The sequence below is a fragment of the Mobula hypostoma genome, chromosome 21 (assembly GCF_963921235.1).
Source record: "Mobula hypostoma chromosome 21, sMobHyp1.1, whole genome shotgun sequence".
Taxonomy (NCBI): domain Eukaryota; kingdom Metazoa; phylum Chordata; class Chondrichthyes; order Myliobatiformes; family Myliobatidae; genus Mobula; species Mobula hypostoma.
The window spans coordinates 8,471,282-8,488,041 of NC_086117.1; the positions used below are offsets into that span (position 1 = coordinate 8,471,282).

The 16,760-nt window shown below is 39.8% G+C and overlaps 1 protein-coding gene across 4 annotated transcripts in view; it reads left to right on the plus strand.

The window, feature by feature from the left end:
• rabepk (Rab9 effector protein with kelch motifs) overlaps positions 1-16,560 on the plus strand; it is an 18,105-nt gene extending 1,545 nt beyond the window's left edge. For 3 of the 4 annotated variants that reach the window (XM_063073396.1, XM_063073395.1, XM_063073394.1), the window contains exons 3-9: positions 2,293-2,360; positions 6,437-6,588; positions 7,234-7,386; positions 9,901-10,062; positions 13,301-13,450; positions 13,684-13,839; positions 14,530-16,559. In XM_063073396.1, coding sequence (XP_062929466.1) covers positions 2,308-2,360; positions 6,437-6,588; positions 7,234-7,386; positions 9,901-10,062; positions 13,301-13,450; positions 13,684-13,839; positions 14,530-14,837 — 1,134 coding nt within the window. In that variant the 5' untranslated portion in view covers positions 2,293-2,307 and the 3' untranslated portion in view covers positions 14,838-16,559. Of the gene's footprint in view, positions 1-2,292; positions 2,361-6,436; positions 6,589-7,233; positions 7,387-9,900; positions 10,063-13,300; positions 13,451-13,683; positions 13,840-14,529 lie in introns of all 4 variants that reach the window. The other variant, XM_063073397.1, reaches the window with a different exon arrangement.
• The last annotated feature ends 200 nt before the right edge of the window (positions 16,561-16,760 follow it).

The window sequence follows — 16,760 nt, forward strand, 5'->3', positions numbered from 1 at the left end:
TTTTTCTCCTAGAATTACCTTTCTTTTATGTCTCCCAGTTCTGCCAGTGATCTCTGATCTGAAACTTTTAACAGCTGCTTAGCCTACTGAAAGTTTCCAGTATTTTATGTTTCTGTTTCAGATTTCCAATAACTACAATTTCTTTATTTTTCTTTTGAAGGAGAGGAGTTGCATTATTCCCTTGACCCGGTATTCATTGAGGGATCACTACAGAGAGGAACAATTTTGATCAGGCATAGGGACGATCCTTCCACTGAATGGAAGAGGAACTAGGTGGTGTTGCACCAGATAACCTGTACAGAACTTCGTGTGATTAGGGCTACACTCCACCCACCTCTTTTGGAGTTTTCAGTAGGACCAGAAGATTTAGCAACAGAATGAGGCCATTGTGCTATTGAGTCTGCTCTGCATTCAACCAAGGCTTATAACTCTTTCTTAACGCAATTCTCAATGTTACCTTTAATGCCCTAACTAATCAAGAACCTATCAACTGTGGTTTAAATAGCTTGGCCTCCACAGTCGCCTGTGACAATGAATTCTACAGATTCATCACCCTCGGGCTAAAGAAATTCCTCCTCCTCTCTGTTCTGAAGTACAGCTATCTGTTGCAACCAGATTGAAAGTACATTGATTATCAAAGGATGTGTACAGAATATGACTCTCAGATGCGTCCTCCTGCAGGCAGCTATAAGCAAAAAAAAAAGCACTGTGGAACCTGCTCAAGAAAACACAAACGCACGAAAAATGAACAAATTGTGCAAATGGCAAAAAGCGAGTAAACAACACATAGAATATGAAATCTCAAACCAGCAGTATTCAGTTTAGTTCAGTTCAGTACCACTCTACTACTAGCCCGTACAGGCCACAATGCCATTCTTCACCAAAACAGCCCAGTCCACATCCATCGTCCCGATTAACCCGCTCAGACAACTTAAAAAAAAAGAGGAACCAGAATCCAGGAGCATGTGTGAAATATACCTCAAAGCCTCCCAAAATGAGTCCATGGCCTGGCAACGTGGATCCCAAGACTCCTGCCCTTCCCTCCGACAGCAGCTAGCAAGAGGGAGAGGAAGATCGGTCAAACATAAGCAGACGGCGCTGAGCACCCACCTGTCCTTCGCTCTCGTCCTCATTGACTTTACCCTTGCTCAACAACTCAATTGGAGAGAGGCACCGGAGTCAATCATGGGCTTGTACCCTTGAAGCTTCAGTCAGAGAGAAGCAATGGAGTTGATCATGGGCTCCTGCTCTGTCTCCAGGCTTCCAGGCCACCAGGCCACACACACTCCACTCCAAACCTCATCAAACTCCCTCGGAGATGGCAAAGAACCAGATCGCACAATCAGTCCAAAAAACACACCATCAAAATGTAAATTATAGGTTCCAATCACACACAGCGTAGTAGTAGAATCATATTTGAAAGAACAAGAAGTAAAATAAGTTGTTTCATGAACTGTCTGCAGGACATCACTGTTGCTCATGTCCACTGGCACTATCTTGACCACCCAGTGGCTATTCACCACCCAAATTCATTTTCATCTCTGTTCTAAAGGGGAATCTATTTATTCTGAGGCGTTGTCCTCTGGTCCTAGGCTCTCCTCCCACTACTGGAAACATCCTCTCTGAGGTGGGGAAGGGCGAACGTCAACTCAGACCATGAGGGGCCTGCGTCGGGCATTTTCATGCCTTACAAGGCGCAGATTGGAAGTCTGTGTGGGGCGCCACTCCTCGCACAGACACTAGGGCAATGTGTGGTTAAGTGCCTTGCTCAAGGACACAAAAACGCTGCCTGCCACAGCTGAGGCTCGAACTAGATCACTAGACGAACACCTTAACCACTTGGCCACGTGCCTAACGCTAAGATGATCCCCCAGTAAATATCAAGGGAATCATGCTGCCCCTCAACTTCAACTGTCTATTCTATCCAGTACCCACTTTTTCTCTATTAATATTGCTAAGGTTGCTAGCTAGACGTTAGCACATTGGTATTTATGGGAGGTGGTTGAATGCAAATTGTTGTATATTTCCTACATTTCAATTCCAAAATAATCATTGGCTTTGAAGAACTCTTGAGGTTATGAAATGTGCAATAGAAGTGCACTTTTTAATGTCAGTGTGATTTTGTTTTGAAGTACGAAGTATTGTAATAACACAGAAGTTTAGATCTCCAGTATGCTACATGATAGATGAATTTCAGTTTCACGTTTTAATCGATTTGGGAATTAATTATGAGACATTTTATACATGGAACACAAAAGGGTAATTGCCTACTGACTGCCCATTTTATTCCAGCTTTCTCAAGTGGTTATGGGTTTGTTGCCTGTCTTGGAGCCAGAGGAAATTCCCCAAGAAGCAATATGGTAGGATCTCAGTGCATTTGTATTGTTTGACTATCAGTGTTCAGATTGTGATCAATTGGCTATGTGATCTAAATCATTTCAATGATGATAGGTTCTGGTTAATTGGTCCATTGGTTAATCGGGACAGCTGCTTATTTGGGACAACTCTTAGATAACGGGAAGTAATAAAGTAATTGAGAAAATAGCCAGGGTTCCTTTTGTTTACTTGGGACACTATGCTGCTGAACTGAGACAGGAGACTCTTGTCACACAGCTTCTAATGAGCATCAGTCATGTGACCATTGAACAACTAGAGTGAACAGTTTTTAAATTATGTCATTTGCCTGTCTTTTGTGTTCAAAAAGCAATGGTATTTTGGCACGAATGGTAAGAAATAAGCTGTAAGGCCACTGAGAGTTGTTTTGCTCACTGTGGTTTCAAGCACTCAGGCTTAGAGATGCCAGAAATAACCAGGAATGAAAATGAAACTGTTCCAAGTTAGGGACGATGAAGAATTTGAAGATATGAATAATCACCTTGAATGTGATAAGGAAAATGAAGATTTGGATGATGCAGTCATCAAAAGTATTGTATGAAGGTTATCCATTATCTGCATGAGGTCTTTGTGCTAATTTTGTTGAATCAATTGAACATCCTCGTATCTGAGGATGATGGTGAAGCCTGTGCAGGAGAGTTTTTGAAGTGGAAAAACCGTTGCACTGGGACTGTTCCACTCTTTTGACTTGGGAAATCCAGGTCCAGTGGTACAAGTAGCCATCACAAACTGGAGTCTTTCTTGGTTGCAGAGGATAATTATGGCTTATTTTGTGCCTTTTCATGCTCTTTCCTCTCTATGAGGCGTTGCAGAACCGACTTCTTGACTCTCATTATTGATCTTATCTGCCCAGTCTGCCAGAGTTGACTTCACAAGCTAAGCAAACATGTCCCTAACTCATCGGTTTAGCTGATTTAGCTGATCAAAGCGGTATGGCCTTCAAAAGGGTGTGGCTGCTGTTGCATACAAACAGCTACTTTGAGCCACAGGTGAGAGTTGAGTGTTTGATGGGAACCCAAGGTGAGTGAGCTGCCCCAGAATGGATAGGACAAGCCCTTCCAGTCGTGGTGCTGCCCTTCCCTGGACACCCCATACATAACAGTGTACACTGCATGAACTCCTCCACTGGTAGCTATTAGGAACTGATGACCAGTTTTGTAGCACTGTAATATCATTGGTAATGTTCTAATTTGTTCTGTATTTTATTTAAATACATGCATCATTACTCAGTCTTTTTTAGCTCTTTCCTTGAAACCTTGGCTAATTGGGGCAGCCACATAAATGGGCCAAAATGAACTGGTCCTGATGTGTCCCAATTAACCAGAAACCACTGTATACCTAATCAGTATGTTCAGGTTCCAATTTATTGTCATTCAACCATACACGTGTACATAAACAAAAAAAAACACCTCAGGAATTAAGGTACAAAACAGTATATGTATATATTACATATAGCACATAAAATAATAGCAGGTAAAAAGTATTTCTCTATTCTCTATGTACAAGTTTTAGAATTATATTTAAGTATTACAAAATATTTTGTAACAAAATATTTCCAAGGAAGCTACTGTAAGGTAATACAAATAAAAAGAATGAACTGCAACATACATCAAAGTTGCTGGTGAACGCAGCAGGCCAAGCAGCATCTATAGGAAGAGGCGCAGTCGACGTTTCAGGCCGAGACCCTTCGTCAGGACTAACTGATTGGTTTCTCTTTTCTCTTGAAAAGAGGCTGAGGAATATAGAAAAGATAATGGAAGATTTTGATAAGGAAGGTAGAGAGAGAATGCTTATACAGTAGAAGGAAAAAACGTCCAGGTAAACTGTCCAGAATTTAATCTGACAAGGGTGACAAAATAAATTCCATTCTGCCTACCCCACTATTAGTTTTCAGTACTTATTTTGTTTTCTTTCTTGAATCTTCACTTTGCACAATTCCACAAATTCAAGTCACCTTCTAATACCTCACCAAAGGGCCTATTATTAATGCTTCAGTAAAATTAATGCTTAAAGGTAAACAAAATGTTCTACCAGAGAGTCTGCCGTAGCCAAGAGCAATTCTTTTTTTTAACGTGGAATCCATCCATACCTCTGATTCCACAGATTCTGTAAATTATCAGGAATTATATGGTCATTTGAAGTCATGGAGTCTGAATTCCCCATGCCAACCAAGTTACCTTCTTGAGCTCGTCCCATTTGCTTGTGTTTGACCCAGACACCTTTTCTACCCATGGACCTGTCTCAAATATTGTTATTTTACTTGTCTCTATCACTTACTCTGACAGCTCATTTCATGTACCCACTACCCTCTGTGTGAAAAATATTGTGACCACCTTGTATATTCTCCTAGCAATTATACACCTCTCTAGGCTGCCTCAGAGCCTCGTACACAACAGAGGAAAAATAGCCCAGCTTATCTAGTCTCTCCTTTATAGTTCAAGCCCTTTGGTTCTGGTATCATCGTTGGTGAATCTTTTCTGCACCCTTTCCAGCTTAATGACATAATTTCTATAGTGAGGTGGCTAAAGTTGCACACAGCATTCTAAATGAGGTCTCACCAATGACTTGTACAGTGGTAACATCATATCCTGATGCTCTTGATGGAAGAAGGCTAACGAGTCAAAATCTTTCTTCACCATCCTGACTACCTGTTGTCAGCACTTTCAAGGAACTATGTATCCTGAGGTCATAAAACTCTGACTTCTGAAAACCATTAGATTTCAGTAGGAAAAGTTTGATCTTTATTATGAAGAATACTATTGATCAATTTGCTGATCATTAGTTTGAATGGATCAAATTTACATTTTTGTGATATTGGTGAATCTACTGCATATTATCATAAGGAAAGACGTGAGCTTTATTTGTCACATGCATTGGAACATTGAGAGATACAATGAAATGCGTCATTTGCTTCAACGACCAATGCAGTGCGAGGATGTGCTGGGGGCAGCCTGCAAGTATCGCTATTTTTCCGGCACTGATGTAGCATAGCTACAACTTACTAACCTTAACACCTCCGTCTTTGGAATGTGGAAGGAAAAAAGCATCCAGAGTAAACCCAAGGGGTCATGAGGTGAACATACAAACTCCTTACAGACAGCAGTGGGAATTGAACCTGGGTCTCTGACACTGTAAAGCATTTTGCTAAGTGCTATGCTACTGTGCTGCCCCATTTCAAAGTATAAACATGCTCAGTTCTGTAGATTGAGCTACTTAAAGTGGATAGAAAGTAAAATACAAGCAATTTAGTAGAGAAGGCACAGGAAAGGATTCACACGCTGGAATGGAGCAACACACAGAAAGTGCTGGAGGAACTCAGAGGTCAGTCAGTATCTATGGAGGGAAATGAACAGTTGATGTTTTGGGACAGGAAATTTCCAACCTGATGGCATCAACAATAATTTCTCGAATTTCTGGTAACCACACTCATCTGTACCCACCCTGCTTCTTTGTTTTCCCTTATCCCTTTTTCTCCTATTCCCTTTCTCATCACCTCCCCTGCCCATCACCCACACCTTCCTCCCTCCTCCGCCCACAGTCTACTGTCCTCTTCTATCCGATTCCTCTTTAGCCCTTTACGTCTTCCACCTATCGTCTCCCTGCTTCTCACATCATTCCCACTTCTTCCCCCAACTCCCCCGCCTGGATTCACCTGCCAACCACCAGCTTATTCTTCTCCTGCCTCCACCACCAATTTATTTGTCTTCTGACCTCTTCCTTTCCATTCTCAATGAAGAATCTTGGCCTGAAAAATCAACTGCTCATTTCCCTCCATAGATGCTGCCTGACATGCTGGGATCCCCTACCATTTTTGTGTGTTAATCTAGAAGAGAAAATATTTGGTGCACTAAGTTTAACAATACATTAAAAAATAATCTTTAAAAGTTATAAGGTAGAATATTGATAGCCACCCTTTAAAAAAATAAGACAATTGCCCTGAGGATCTTTAAAAAAATTATCTTTGATTTAGAGAAAATGAATTAAAGTTCTTAGATGATTGTGCAGTAATGTTTGAATAATTCTTCCCACCCTTTTTTTTTAGGTATGCTCTTGTACCCAGCGGGGAGAGACCAGGTGTCCGTGTTGGTCACACACTCACATATATTCCAGATTCCTCTGGGAAAGGGAAGATTGTCATAGTTGGAGGAGCAAACCCTAATGGAAGTTTTTCTGATGCCCATATCTTAGAACTGGGTAACAACACATTTTTAATTATTTCATTGTCAAATTGAAATGTTCAATATCTCTCTGTCTAAGTAATCTTAAATAACAAATATTAGCTACTAAGCTTATCATTGAATGATTAAAAATGAAAATCAAACATACTTAGACTGGTGCAAATTGGCAAGTTCCTTAGAACGTTCAATTAAGGTTCCTTGATGAAATTGTGTATCTCTGAAATCTTTGTGCTGACATCAATGGGTGCGTATCCATTTTCGTAATGTAGAATGTTTCTAACCTTTTCCAAACTGAATGCATTTATTGTAGACCCTTTATGCTCAGTGTTTATCTAATTTTTATAAAATATAAGCCTAATTTCTTTAATATTTATTAAAATCTCTTTCAACTCCAACTCAGTAAGTTACCCTTGATTTTATTTTTTTCTAAGTAATTTTTAACTGTTTGAGATCTGGTAATGTAGTTCTGGTGTCATCTGCACATAAGTCCTGCGTTCTTGGTGTTTGCTTGAAACCTTATTGAGCAATCTCTGCCTCTAGTTTGTAAACTCAGTATGGTAATTAATTATGGTAATTGAATTAATTTCCCTTTAAGATTATTTATATTTGCTGGTTTGCATCCGTTATTATATAGTATTTAATTTTGTTCCGTGTAAAACAGATAGACATGAATGGAACGTACCTGAATGGAAGGGGTTACTGCCACGTTATGAACATGCCAGCTTTGTTCCTGTGACCATACCTGCTGGCTTGTGGCTATTTGGTGGTGCGGATGAATGTGGAAACAGGAACTGTATCCAAGTTTTGAACTTTGGTAAAATAATTTAAGATCTGTTACCATTGGTCATCTACAAATAACTGAAGCTTTATTAGTTTAAAGGTTTAATGGTTAGCTTTAGTTGTTACATGTACACCAAAATATTTAAACATACAGTAAATTGTTTCATTTTTGAGTTAACAACCACTACAGCCCAAAGATGTACTGGGGGCTGCCTGCAAGTTTCACCAAGCTTCTGGCAGCAACATAGCATCCCCACAACTTACTAACCCTAGCCAGTATATCTTGTGGGAGGAAACCCACAAGGTTACGGGGAGAACATACAAAGTACTTACTGGCAGGAGTGGAAATTGAACCCCGATCTTCGATGGCTGATGGTAGAGCATTGTGCTAACCAATATGATACTGTGCCATCCTTCGTCGTAATGTCTAAGTTCCTATTTGATTAGCACATGAATTAATAGACCAGAATTGGCTATCAAAGAAACAGTGAACTTATTGCTGGTATTAGTTCGTTTTTGGTGAGATGACACTCCCAGATTTAGAACTCACAAGAAATTAATGGTTAATTTACATTGCTTTCTCACCAGCCTTGCACAGATATAGTCAGTATCAATCAACCAAGTGTTTCAAGATATTACTGCTAAAAATAATTAAACAGTGCAAAAATTTGGGAGTACTAAAGAACTTTTAATAATGATATTCCTGCAATGTCTCCCAAACCAAATAAGAAAAGGAAGAAAACATGGCATTTAGTTGCAGGTAGTAAATTGTTCAGGGTAGTTTTCCATGTTTACTTTTTATTCTCTTTGTACTTATTTCAATCTATCCTTTGTCTCCATGCCTCCACCTAATCTGAAACAAGAGAATGTCTGTAGATGCTGGAAATCCAAGCAACACACACAAAATGCTGGAGGAACTCAGCAGGTCAGGCAACGTCCTATGGAAAAGAGTACTGTACAGTTGACGTTTTGCACCAGAACCCTTCGGCAGGACTGGAGGAAAAAGGCTGGGGAGGAGATTTAAAAGGTGGGGGGAGGAGAGGGAAACACAAGGTGATGGATGAAACCTGAAGGGGGAGGGATTTACCCCATCACTTGCTTCATTGTTCCTCTGCGTCTTTCTCTGCCCCAAAAGCCCATGGTTAAACTGCTGTCATTTACCAAGGTCCCAAGTGTTCTGTTTATCTCACATCATCTTCCAACGTTTTATAATACAGGATCGTTTTATACAGGAAATGTGGAAGGAATTCAAGTAGGGTACTCTGAAAGATGGGTGGCGGAGTAGAGACACGTCTCTACCATAGGAGGTGTAAGGTGCTCCTTCAGTTAGGCCTGCAGGTCACCCTTGGAAATGTAGAGCACCTACTTAGCACCCCCACCTGCTACCTGTCTTGTAAAGACACTGCCCTGAAGAAGGCAATAGCAAACCACTTCTGCTGGAAAAAGTTGCCCAGACAATCATGTTCACCCATGTTGTACAACACGGCACATAATGATTATGATGACTCTGTAAAGAGCTGTGCTCCAGCAAGATCTTGACTATTGTTTTGTAACTCCTTAAATTTTTATTTAGGATAAATTAGTTTGTTATGACAAAACAAATAATGTACTAAAGGAACACACATCAAAGTTGCTGATGAACGCAGCAGGCCAGGCAGCATCTCTAGGAAGAGGTACAGTCGATGTTTCAGGCCGAGACCCTTCGTCAGGACTAACTGAAAGAAGAGCTAGTAAGAGATTTGAAAGTGGGAGGGGGAGGGGGAGATCCAAAATGATAGGAGAAGACAGGAGGGAGAGGGATGGAGCCAAGAGCTGGACAGGTGATTGGCAAAAGGGATATGAGAGGATCATGGGACAGGAGGCCCAGGGAGAAGGAAAAGGGGGAGAGGGGGAAAAACCCAGAGGATGGGCACGGGGTATAGTGAGAGGGACAGAGGGAGAAAAAGAAGAGAGAGAGAAAGAATGTGTGTATATAAATAACTAACGGATGGGGTACGAGGGGGAGTTGGGGCATTAGCGGAAGTTTGAGAAGTCAATGTTCATGCCATCAGGTCGGAGGCTACCCAGACGGAATATAAGGTGTTGTTCCTCCAACCTGAGTGTGGCTTCATCTTTATAGTAGAGGAGACGGTGGATAGATATATCAGAACACAGCAAGTCAGGCTGCATCTATGGAGAGGAATGAATTGCTCAACTTTCAGCCTGAGATCCTTCATCAGGACTGGAAAGGAAGGAGGAAGAAGCCAGAATGAAAAGGTGGGGGGGAGGAGGAAGCAGTGTAAGATTGTAGGTGATATGTGAATCCAGGTGAGTGGAAGGGTTTTGAATGCTTACTCCTCTTCATAGATGCTGCCTGACTTGCTGAGTTTCTCCAGCATTTTGTTTGTTGCTCTGGATTTCCAGGATCTGCGGAATCTCTTGTGTTTAAAATGTACTAAAGCTAAATAATTTGCAGAAAATTTTACCTGAAGAATTACCAGAACAGAGTGCCAGTTTGTTATTGGTCAAATAACAAATAATATGACTATTGTTCTGTTGATTAAACCAGAAACTGGGGAGTGGAGAAACCCAGCAGTAAATGGAACACCACCGACACCGAGAACGTGCCACAGTTCCACTGCAGCTATTGGAGATTGCCTCTTTGCTTTTGGTGGAGGAGACAAGGGAGCGGAGCCTGTACAAGATACACAACTCCATGCTTTTGATAAAGGTAGAAGTAAACAGATCCCCAAGTATAAGATTGTAAGTACTGTGATCACTCAAGTGAAAATTATGTTCTCCTAGCGGGTTGTCTGTTGGTGGGTCTTCTGATGGCTATAGAGGCTGATCCAAGATCCACATCTCCAGACCTCACAATCCTGCACCCTTTTGAACTTAATCCGGGACGTTGGGGTGCATTCCCTTAATGAAGAACGCTTGTCCGTGACTTTGTTTAACTTAGGGAGGCTGATGCATGAGAAGCCACTACATGGTCTTTGAGAAGTCAGGGTCAGGATCCAATAATACAGAATGCAAGACAACAAAAAAAATTATATAAGAGAAAATCAAACTAAAAGCTGAAAATGCTAGAAATCTAAAATAATAAAACATTTATGTAATCTTACGAAAAGGCACTTTTCAAAATGTCAGTGATCAGAAAAGAGGAAATGTAGCTCATGGGAAGTAAACAAATATTAAATCAAGAAGCATGTTGTACAATGATACCATACTTCTTGAAGGTTGCAGAACATAGTGGCTTTGGAAGATAGTGAGTTCAGAGGGTTGTGCATCTTGGTTGGGTTGGAAGTATAAGAGAGGTACATTGCACAGAAATTCAGTCTCACTAGAATAGAGGGTGCAAGCTGAGGTGGAGCTGGATAAGATTGTGGAAGTTCGGTGGAACAAGGCTAAGGATGCAGGTTTTGAATTCAAAAGGAAAGCTTAAAATACCTAGCAAGTAGGTCGGAATCTGTAGAAAGAGAAACATCGGGAAGGATTGGTGTGTAACTTTACAAGTTATTTACAATGTTTTAAATAGTATCACTCACTTTCAATGAATCATCCTGTAAATGAAGCAATTGTTGTTTCCTAAAGAAGCACAATAGATAACTTCTCTACAGGGTTTTATAAATTATATGTGTTCTCACTTCTGTCAATGAGCACTCCTTCAATAATATTGAGTGTCATATCATAATATCAGATCTTGAGGTTGTACTTGAACTCATGGACCTCTGACACAGTGCCAGACTGATAGTATGGATCAAAACTGGTCACTCCTTCAATAGATTTTGCTTCCAAAAATCTGCAGCTACTGATTGAACTAGCTGCTGGATTATACTATAAAAGTTGTTGATGTATCTGTCAAGATGGAATTGTCCAGCATTTGTTCACCTCTCTCTTGTGTCAGTCAGGAGCAGGAGCTCACTTTATTAGTTTTCTGATTCCAGATAGGACTGGTGTTAAACTGTCACATAATGGAAAAAATCAGGTATGGTAATTTTATAAATGGAAGGAGTTCATTTAGATGAACTTGTTCAGGCTATCCCCTCTCCCCATTTCAGCTTGTAGCTGTTGCAGTTCAGCAGGCGTTCATACAGCAACTTGCACAAGATGAGAGACTGTGTCTCCATTACCCTTCCAGGCAATGGGTTCCACATTCCTATTATGCATTGGGTGAGAGAACTTTTTTTTTCCCCTGCTGCTCTCAAATAGTTTAACTATTAACTTATTTCTATGCTCTTAGTGTTGACATCTTTACTAAGGGCAGCAGTCCTTTCTTGCACTTTTTCTGGGCATATGTATCAATTAAAGGTTCCCTTAGCCTTCTCTCTACAGAGGTAACAGAAATAAATGTGGCAGCCTCATTACAAAACTTCAAACTGTGCTATGTTCTTGTACTCTACAAATTGTAGTGCCTCTTTCTTCAAATGCAGTGAACAAGACTTCAAAGTAACAGTGCTTCAGCTGTGACCTTGCTACTGTTTTGTACAGATCTAGTATTTTATCCCTGTTCTTGACTGCATTCTCCAGCAAAGGAGCTTTTTCATTTGACCCTTCCTGCTACCTCAAGCAGTCTGTGGAAACATACTTCTGAAAAGTATTTGCCATGAAGTCACCCCATCAAATTTACAACCTCCTCTTTCATATTCTTGCAAGTTCCTAATCATGGACGCTATTCTTAAGCACACAAAAAGGTACTGTGCCTTTTGAAAACCTTCTTGAAACAGTCACTCAGGCAGCTCATTCTCAATGATTATCCTTTTGCTTTTCTTCCCCCCCACCACTGAATATTCAATTCAACTTGTCACCTTCCTTTCTCTTTATCAGTACTGTATGCCTTTTCTCATGCCTTTCCAAAGTCCTCGTAAGCATTCTGTTATTATTGACTACTCTCTAGTCTCAAAAAAATGCAAATGTCAGATGCAACATTGCCCTAACAAATTATAGATTAATTGGGAATTTTTAAAATGATGGTTTAAACTATTACTGAAATTGTTTTAGCATTGTGACTAACCTGTAGTTATTTGATCAATCTCCTTACTTTAGATAATGTTACCACTTTAGGAATCTTTCAGTATACCTGTAGCTGGAGAAGTGCTGATTAAAGCCTAAGCTATGTTTTCCCTTTGTTTTTCTTGACACACTGAAACACATCTCATCTCAGTGATTTACTTACTACCTGTATTAAAAGATGCTAAACCTCAATATAGAGAACTGTCCTAACTTCCTTTTCAATTTCAGTTCTGCTGTTCCTATATTCTTCTAGGCTGATTTCTGTACTGAGCTCATGGTCTCTAACAAGCCTTCCTTTTTGTGCTTTTAGTTGGGGGTGTGGTGCCTAGATTTGCAGTGTCCCATTCAGTCTATTAATCGGCACAGTATAGCTCTGAACTCTTTGGTATCCTCAAAAATCTCCTATGGCTTGGGGTAACACATACAAAATGATGAAGGGAATTGGCTTGAAACATGAACTTCATTTCCGCTGCTGCCTGAACTGCTGAGTTCCTCCGACATTTTGTGTGTGTCACTATGAATTTCCAGCATCTGCAGAATCTCTTGTGTTTATCCAATTTCTTGTTGCTTTACATTCGTAAACAGGTTTCTACTCTTGCTCAGTCTTATCAGTCATGTAGAATTCAATCTGCTCAAATAAGAATTTTATTCTCTCCTTGGCATTTTCTGTAACTGCTAGATCCAACTGAACAATGCTCATTTAACCAAAATGCTCTTCCTGCCTCTACCATTGCATTTGTCAATTCATCCCCAAATAGGTCCAGAACTGGCCGACCTTCTATTGCATCCCAATTTTCTCTTGAATTCTAAATCAACTGCACTTTTCATGTTTTTAATGTCAGGTGAAATCCACACCATTAAATATTCACTGCTTTTTCATTATTAAATTACTCTTAACATAATTTCCTCCCAATAAAAATCTAATGTACATTTTCCTGTTCCCTGCATATTTTCAGCCACACTTAGCTGGTCACAGATACCAACAGAGGGAGAACCACCAGCCCCAAGGCACGGGCACGTGATGGTCAGTGTAGGCAGCAAGTTATTCATTCATGGAGGATTAGCAGGAGACAAGTTCTTCAATGATATGTATACCATTGACACAGGTAGGTCTGCACATGGTAATTTAAAATGTGATAAATTTGTGATTTTAGATATTATTTACAATAAACACAACAGGAATTTGTAATCAGTTTGAAGGGAAATAAAGTAGAGCCTTATTTACTGCTATATGGTGTTTGCAATGTTTTATAGTTAAATATGAAAATAAATTAATGCTACCTTTAAAATGCACTAAATGTATTAAAGATGTTTTGATGACATCTTTTATGATATACAGCTGCAGTTAATATGAAATGGAAGAAAGTAAAAATGAAGGGTGATATCCCAGGCGGTCGTGCAGCTCATTCTGCAGTTTCCCATGGAAAATACCTTTTTATTTTCGGTGGTTTAGATGCCACAGGAGCACTGAATACTATGTACAAGTACCATATCGGTAAGTACTTGCCCTCTGCATTACTGGATCCCGTTATTAGGATCAACACACACAAAAGACTAGAGGAACTCGGCAAGTCAGGCAGCATACATGGATGGGAGTAGACAGTTTACGTTTCAGGCTGAGACCCTTGAATCATTGAGATGTCCATTTGAAAACAATCGCATAAAAGGCAAGATGCAATAACTGCTTTATTCAGTAAAATTGTAAGGACACGTCTTCTTGGATAATATAACTTTTTGGTGGAGAATCTCTACTTGTGTGGTTTTAACAATTGTCTGTTTTCTCCACTGATCTGCATACTGTTTAAAAATGGACCTTTTGTGTTCATGGTGTTAACCAGCAAGGTGAATTGGACATCCCAATTGTGTTGCAAGATCAGGAGTTAGCAGTAGAGCTATTTAGAAACATACTCGTGTCACCACTTATTTTTGGTTACCAAGTATGTTCAAAAGGATGCTTAGTTAAATGACTGGGCACTAGTCATACAGAAACAAGCCAACATTTTCCTTTTTGTAGTGGGCAACTTCCTAAGCATCACCATTGCTTGGAATCTAATTAGTATAAAGCTCATTCAGTATAAATTTATGAATTAGGAAGTCTTCAAGACAGTTAAAAGAAAAAGTACAACTGAACTGGTGTGTTATGATTTTAAGTTGCCTGAATCCATATCAATTTCTCTTCTCTCAGAAACACAATGCTGGACCTTATTAGAGTTTGAGTCACCTCTGCCTGCAAAAAGGTTGGATCATGCCATGTGTGTTATACCCTGGAAAATGAGGAAAACTGATACACCTACTCCTAGACCAAATGATAAACAAGCTGACGAGAACAAGGAAAGTATGAGACCAAGTGATAATGACACACATCCTACCCCTGTGAATTGGTCAACCGTTCAGACAGACAGCATTGTGCATCTGTGCTTGATATTTGGTGGTATGGACACTCAAGGTGAAATTTACAATGACTGCTTTGTAACCCTTATCAAAGCCAGCTAACTGCACATTGGTCAGTTCAACTTACTGCATCCTGCTGCTCTACATCAGAAGTTCTCAATGTGGGCCATATCCATGTTGGATTTTGTAGGAGCCACAAGAAAAAGAAACTGGGCACTATAAGAGTTTTTGAATGGCCATGATCAGTTTACTATTTTGATGAAATATTACTAAAACCAAATAAATGTAATTTAATTGAAGTTGTACAAGATGTTGGTGCGGCCTAACTTGGAATATTGTGTGCAGTTTTGATCACCTACCTACAGAAAAGATGTAAATAAGAGTATTGTACAGAGAAAATTTACAGGATGTTGCTGGGACTGGAGGACCTGAGTTATAAGATTGATTAGGTTTGAACTTATTCCTTGTAATGTAGAACAGAGATTTGACAGCTGTATACAAAATTGAGGGATATAGATAGGGTAAATGCAAGCAGGCATTTTCCACTGAGATTGGCGAGACTACAACGTGGGGTAAGGGTGAAAGGTGAAATGTGTAAGGGGAACACAAGTGGGAGCACAACTCAGCACATGTAATGGATACAACTTCAATTTCAACATTTAAGAGCTTTGATAGGTACACAAATAGGAGGAGTATGTTAGGCTATGGTCTGGGTGTTGACAAATAAGACTAGGCAAAATGAAATGGTTTGGCACGAACTGGATGGGTCAAAGGGTCTGTTTGTACTGTAGTTTTTTGACTTAATTGGAACCCTGAATAAAGTGAATATGAACAAATGTAGATGGTGCGATGGTGCAAAGGTAGCAACAGTGATGTGTGTGGCTTGTCAATTGTTAGCTCTGCTACTGCTTCAGTGCACAAATCTGTTCACACCTTGCGCAGCCCACTGGGCCGCGCTCCACATCCACCCTAAAACTAACTACAGACTGGCCTTGCAGCTGATAACCCCACCCAATCAGTGGGAACTAGCCTTATGTTGCATTGTCTGTCTTCAACTATGTCATGCATGTTGAAGTTTTTTTTAAAAAAATTCACTGCTCTTCTGTACATGACTTTTGAAGATGGATAACAATCTGCCACAATTTGGTCATTAGCAGAACAGAAGGTTCTGATTTATAAAAATCAATGCTTTTCCAATTATGCTTAAGTCTAGAAATTCCCAGGCTCTCAAAAAGATGTCTAAATGCACAACTCTAACTATGTTTTTAGAAACCAGCACTTTTTGTCCAACATTCTAGAGCCAACTGTCAATGACCTAGTGTGCTATCCATGCTCACTTACCCATTGTGATCTTAATTCAAATTCTGAATTAGTACAGACCTGGAGTATCTAAAATGGCACATGAAATCAGGTATGGATACTTGGGACAGTAGCTGCACTGTTAAATTGCAATCTGCCTTACTGCAGCATCTGAATGATTAATACAGTAGACAAAAGCATTGAACACCTTTTTTGTAGTTTAAGAAAATTACAGTAAAATTGTCATTTAGGCTTATAACTGATCACAGAAATATACCAATTATCTACGATTAGTCTATCCTACACAAATCCCTTTTTAGCCCCAAATTTATCAGCTCCTGGAGTCTACCCTTCACCTACACTTCAACACCAATTAATCTTCTACCAGCACCTCTTTAGTACCAATGGCAGGAAACTTGAGCAAGTTACCTGAACAAGCTTCACAGCAATAGCACCCCAAGTCAGGACTGAATTTGGGTTGCTGGTGTTGGTTAAATGTAATGGTTAAATCACTTCAAAGAGGTTGAGACAAAAATCTCACAATATTCATTATCTGCACAAGAACAAGTGACTATATATATATATATATATATATATATATATATATATATATACACATCAAGCTTGAAAACATCTACTGGTTTCATTGCAGTATCACTTATTTTGAAAATGAAAGCCATTATTAATAACTGGAAAAAATTGGCGTTACTCTGGCCAGAGGTTAAA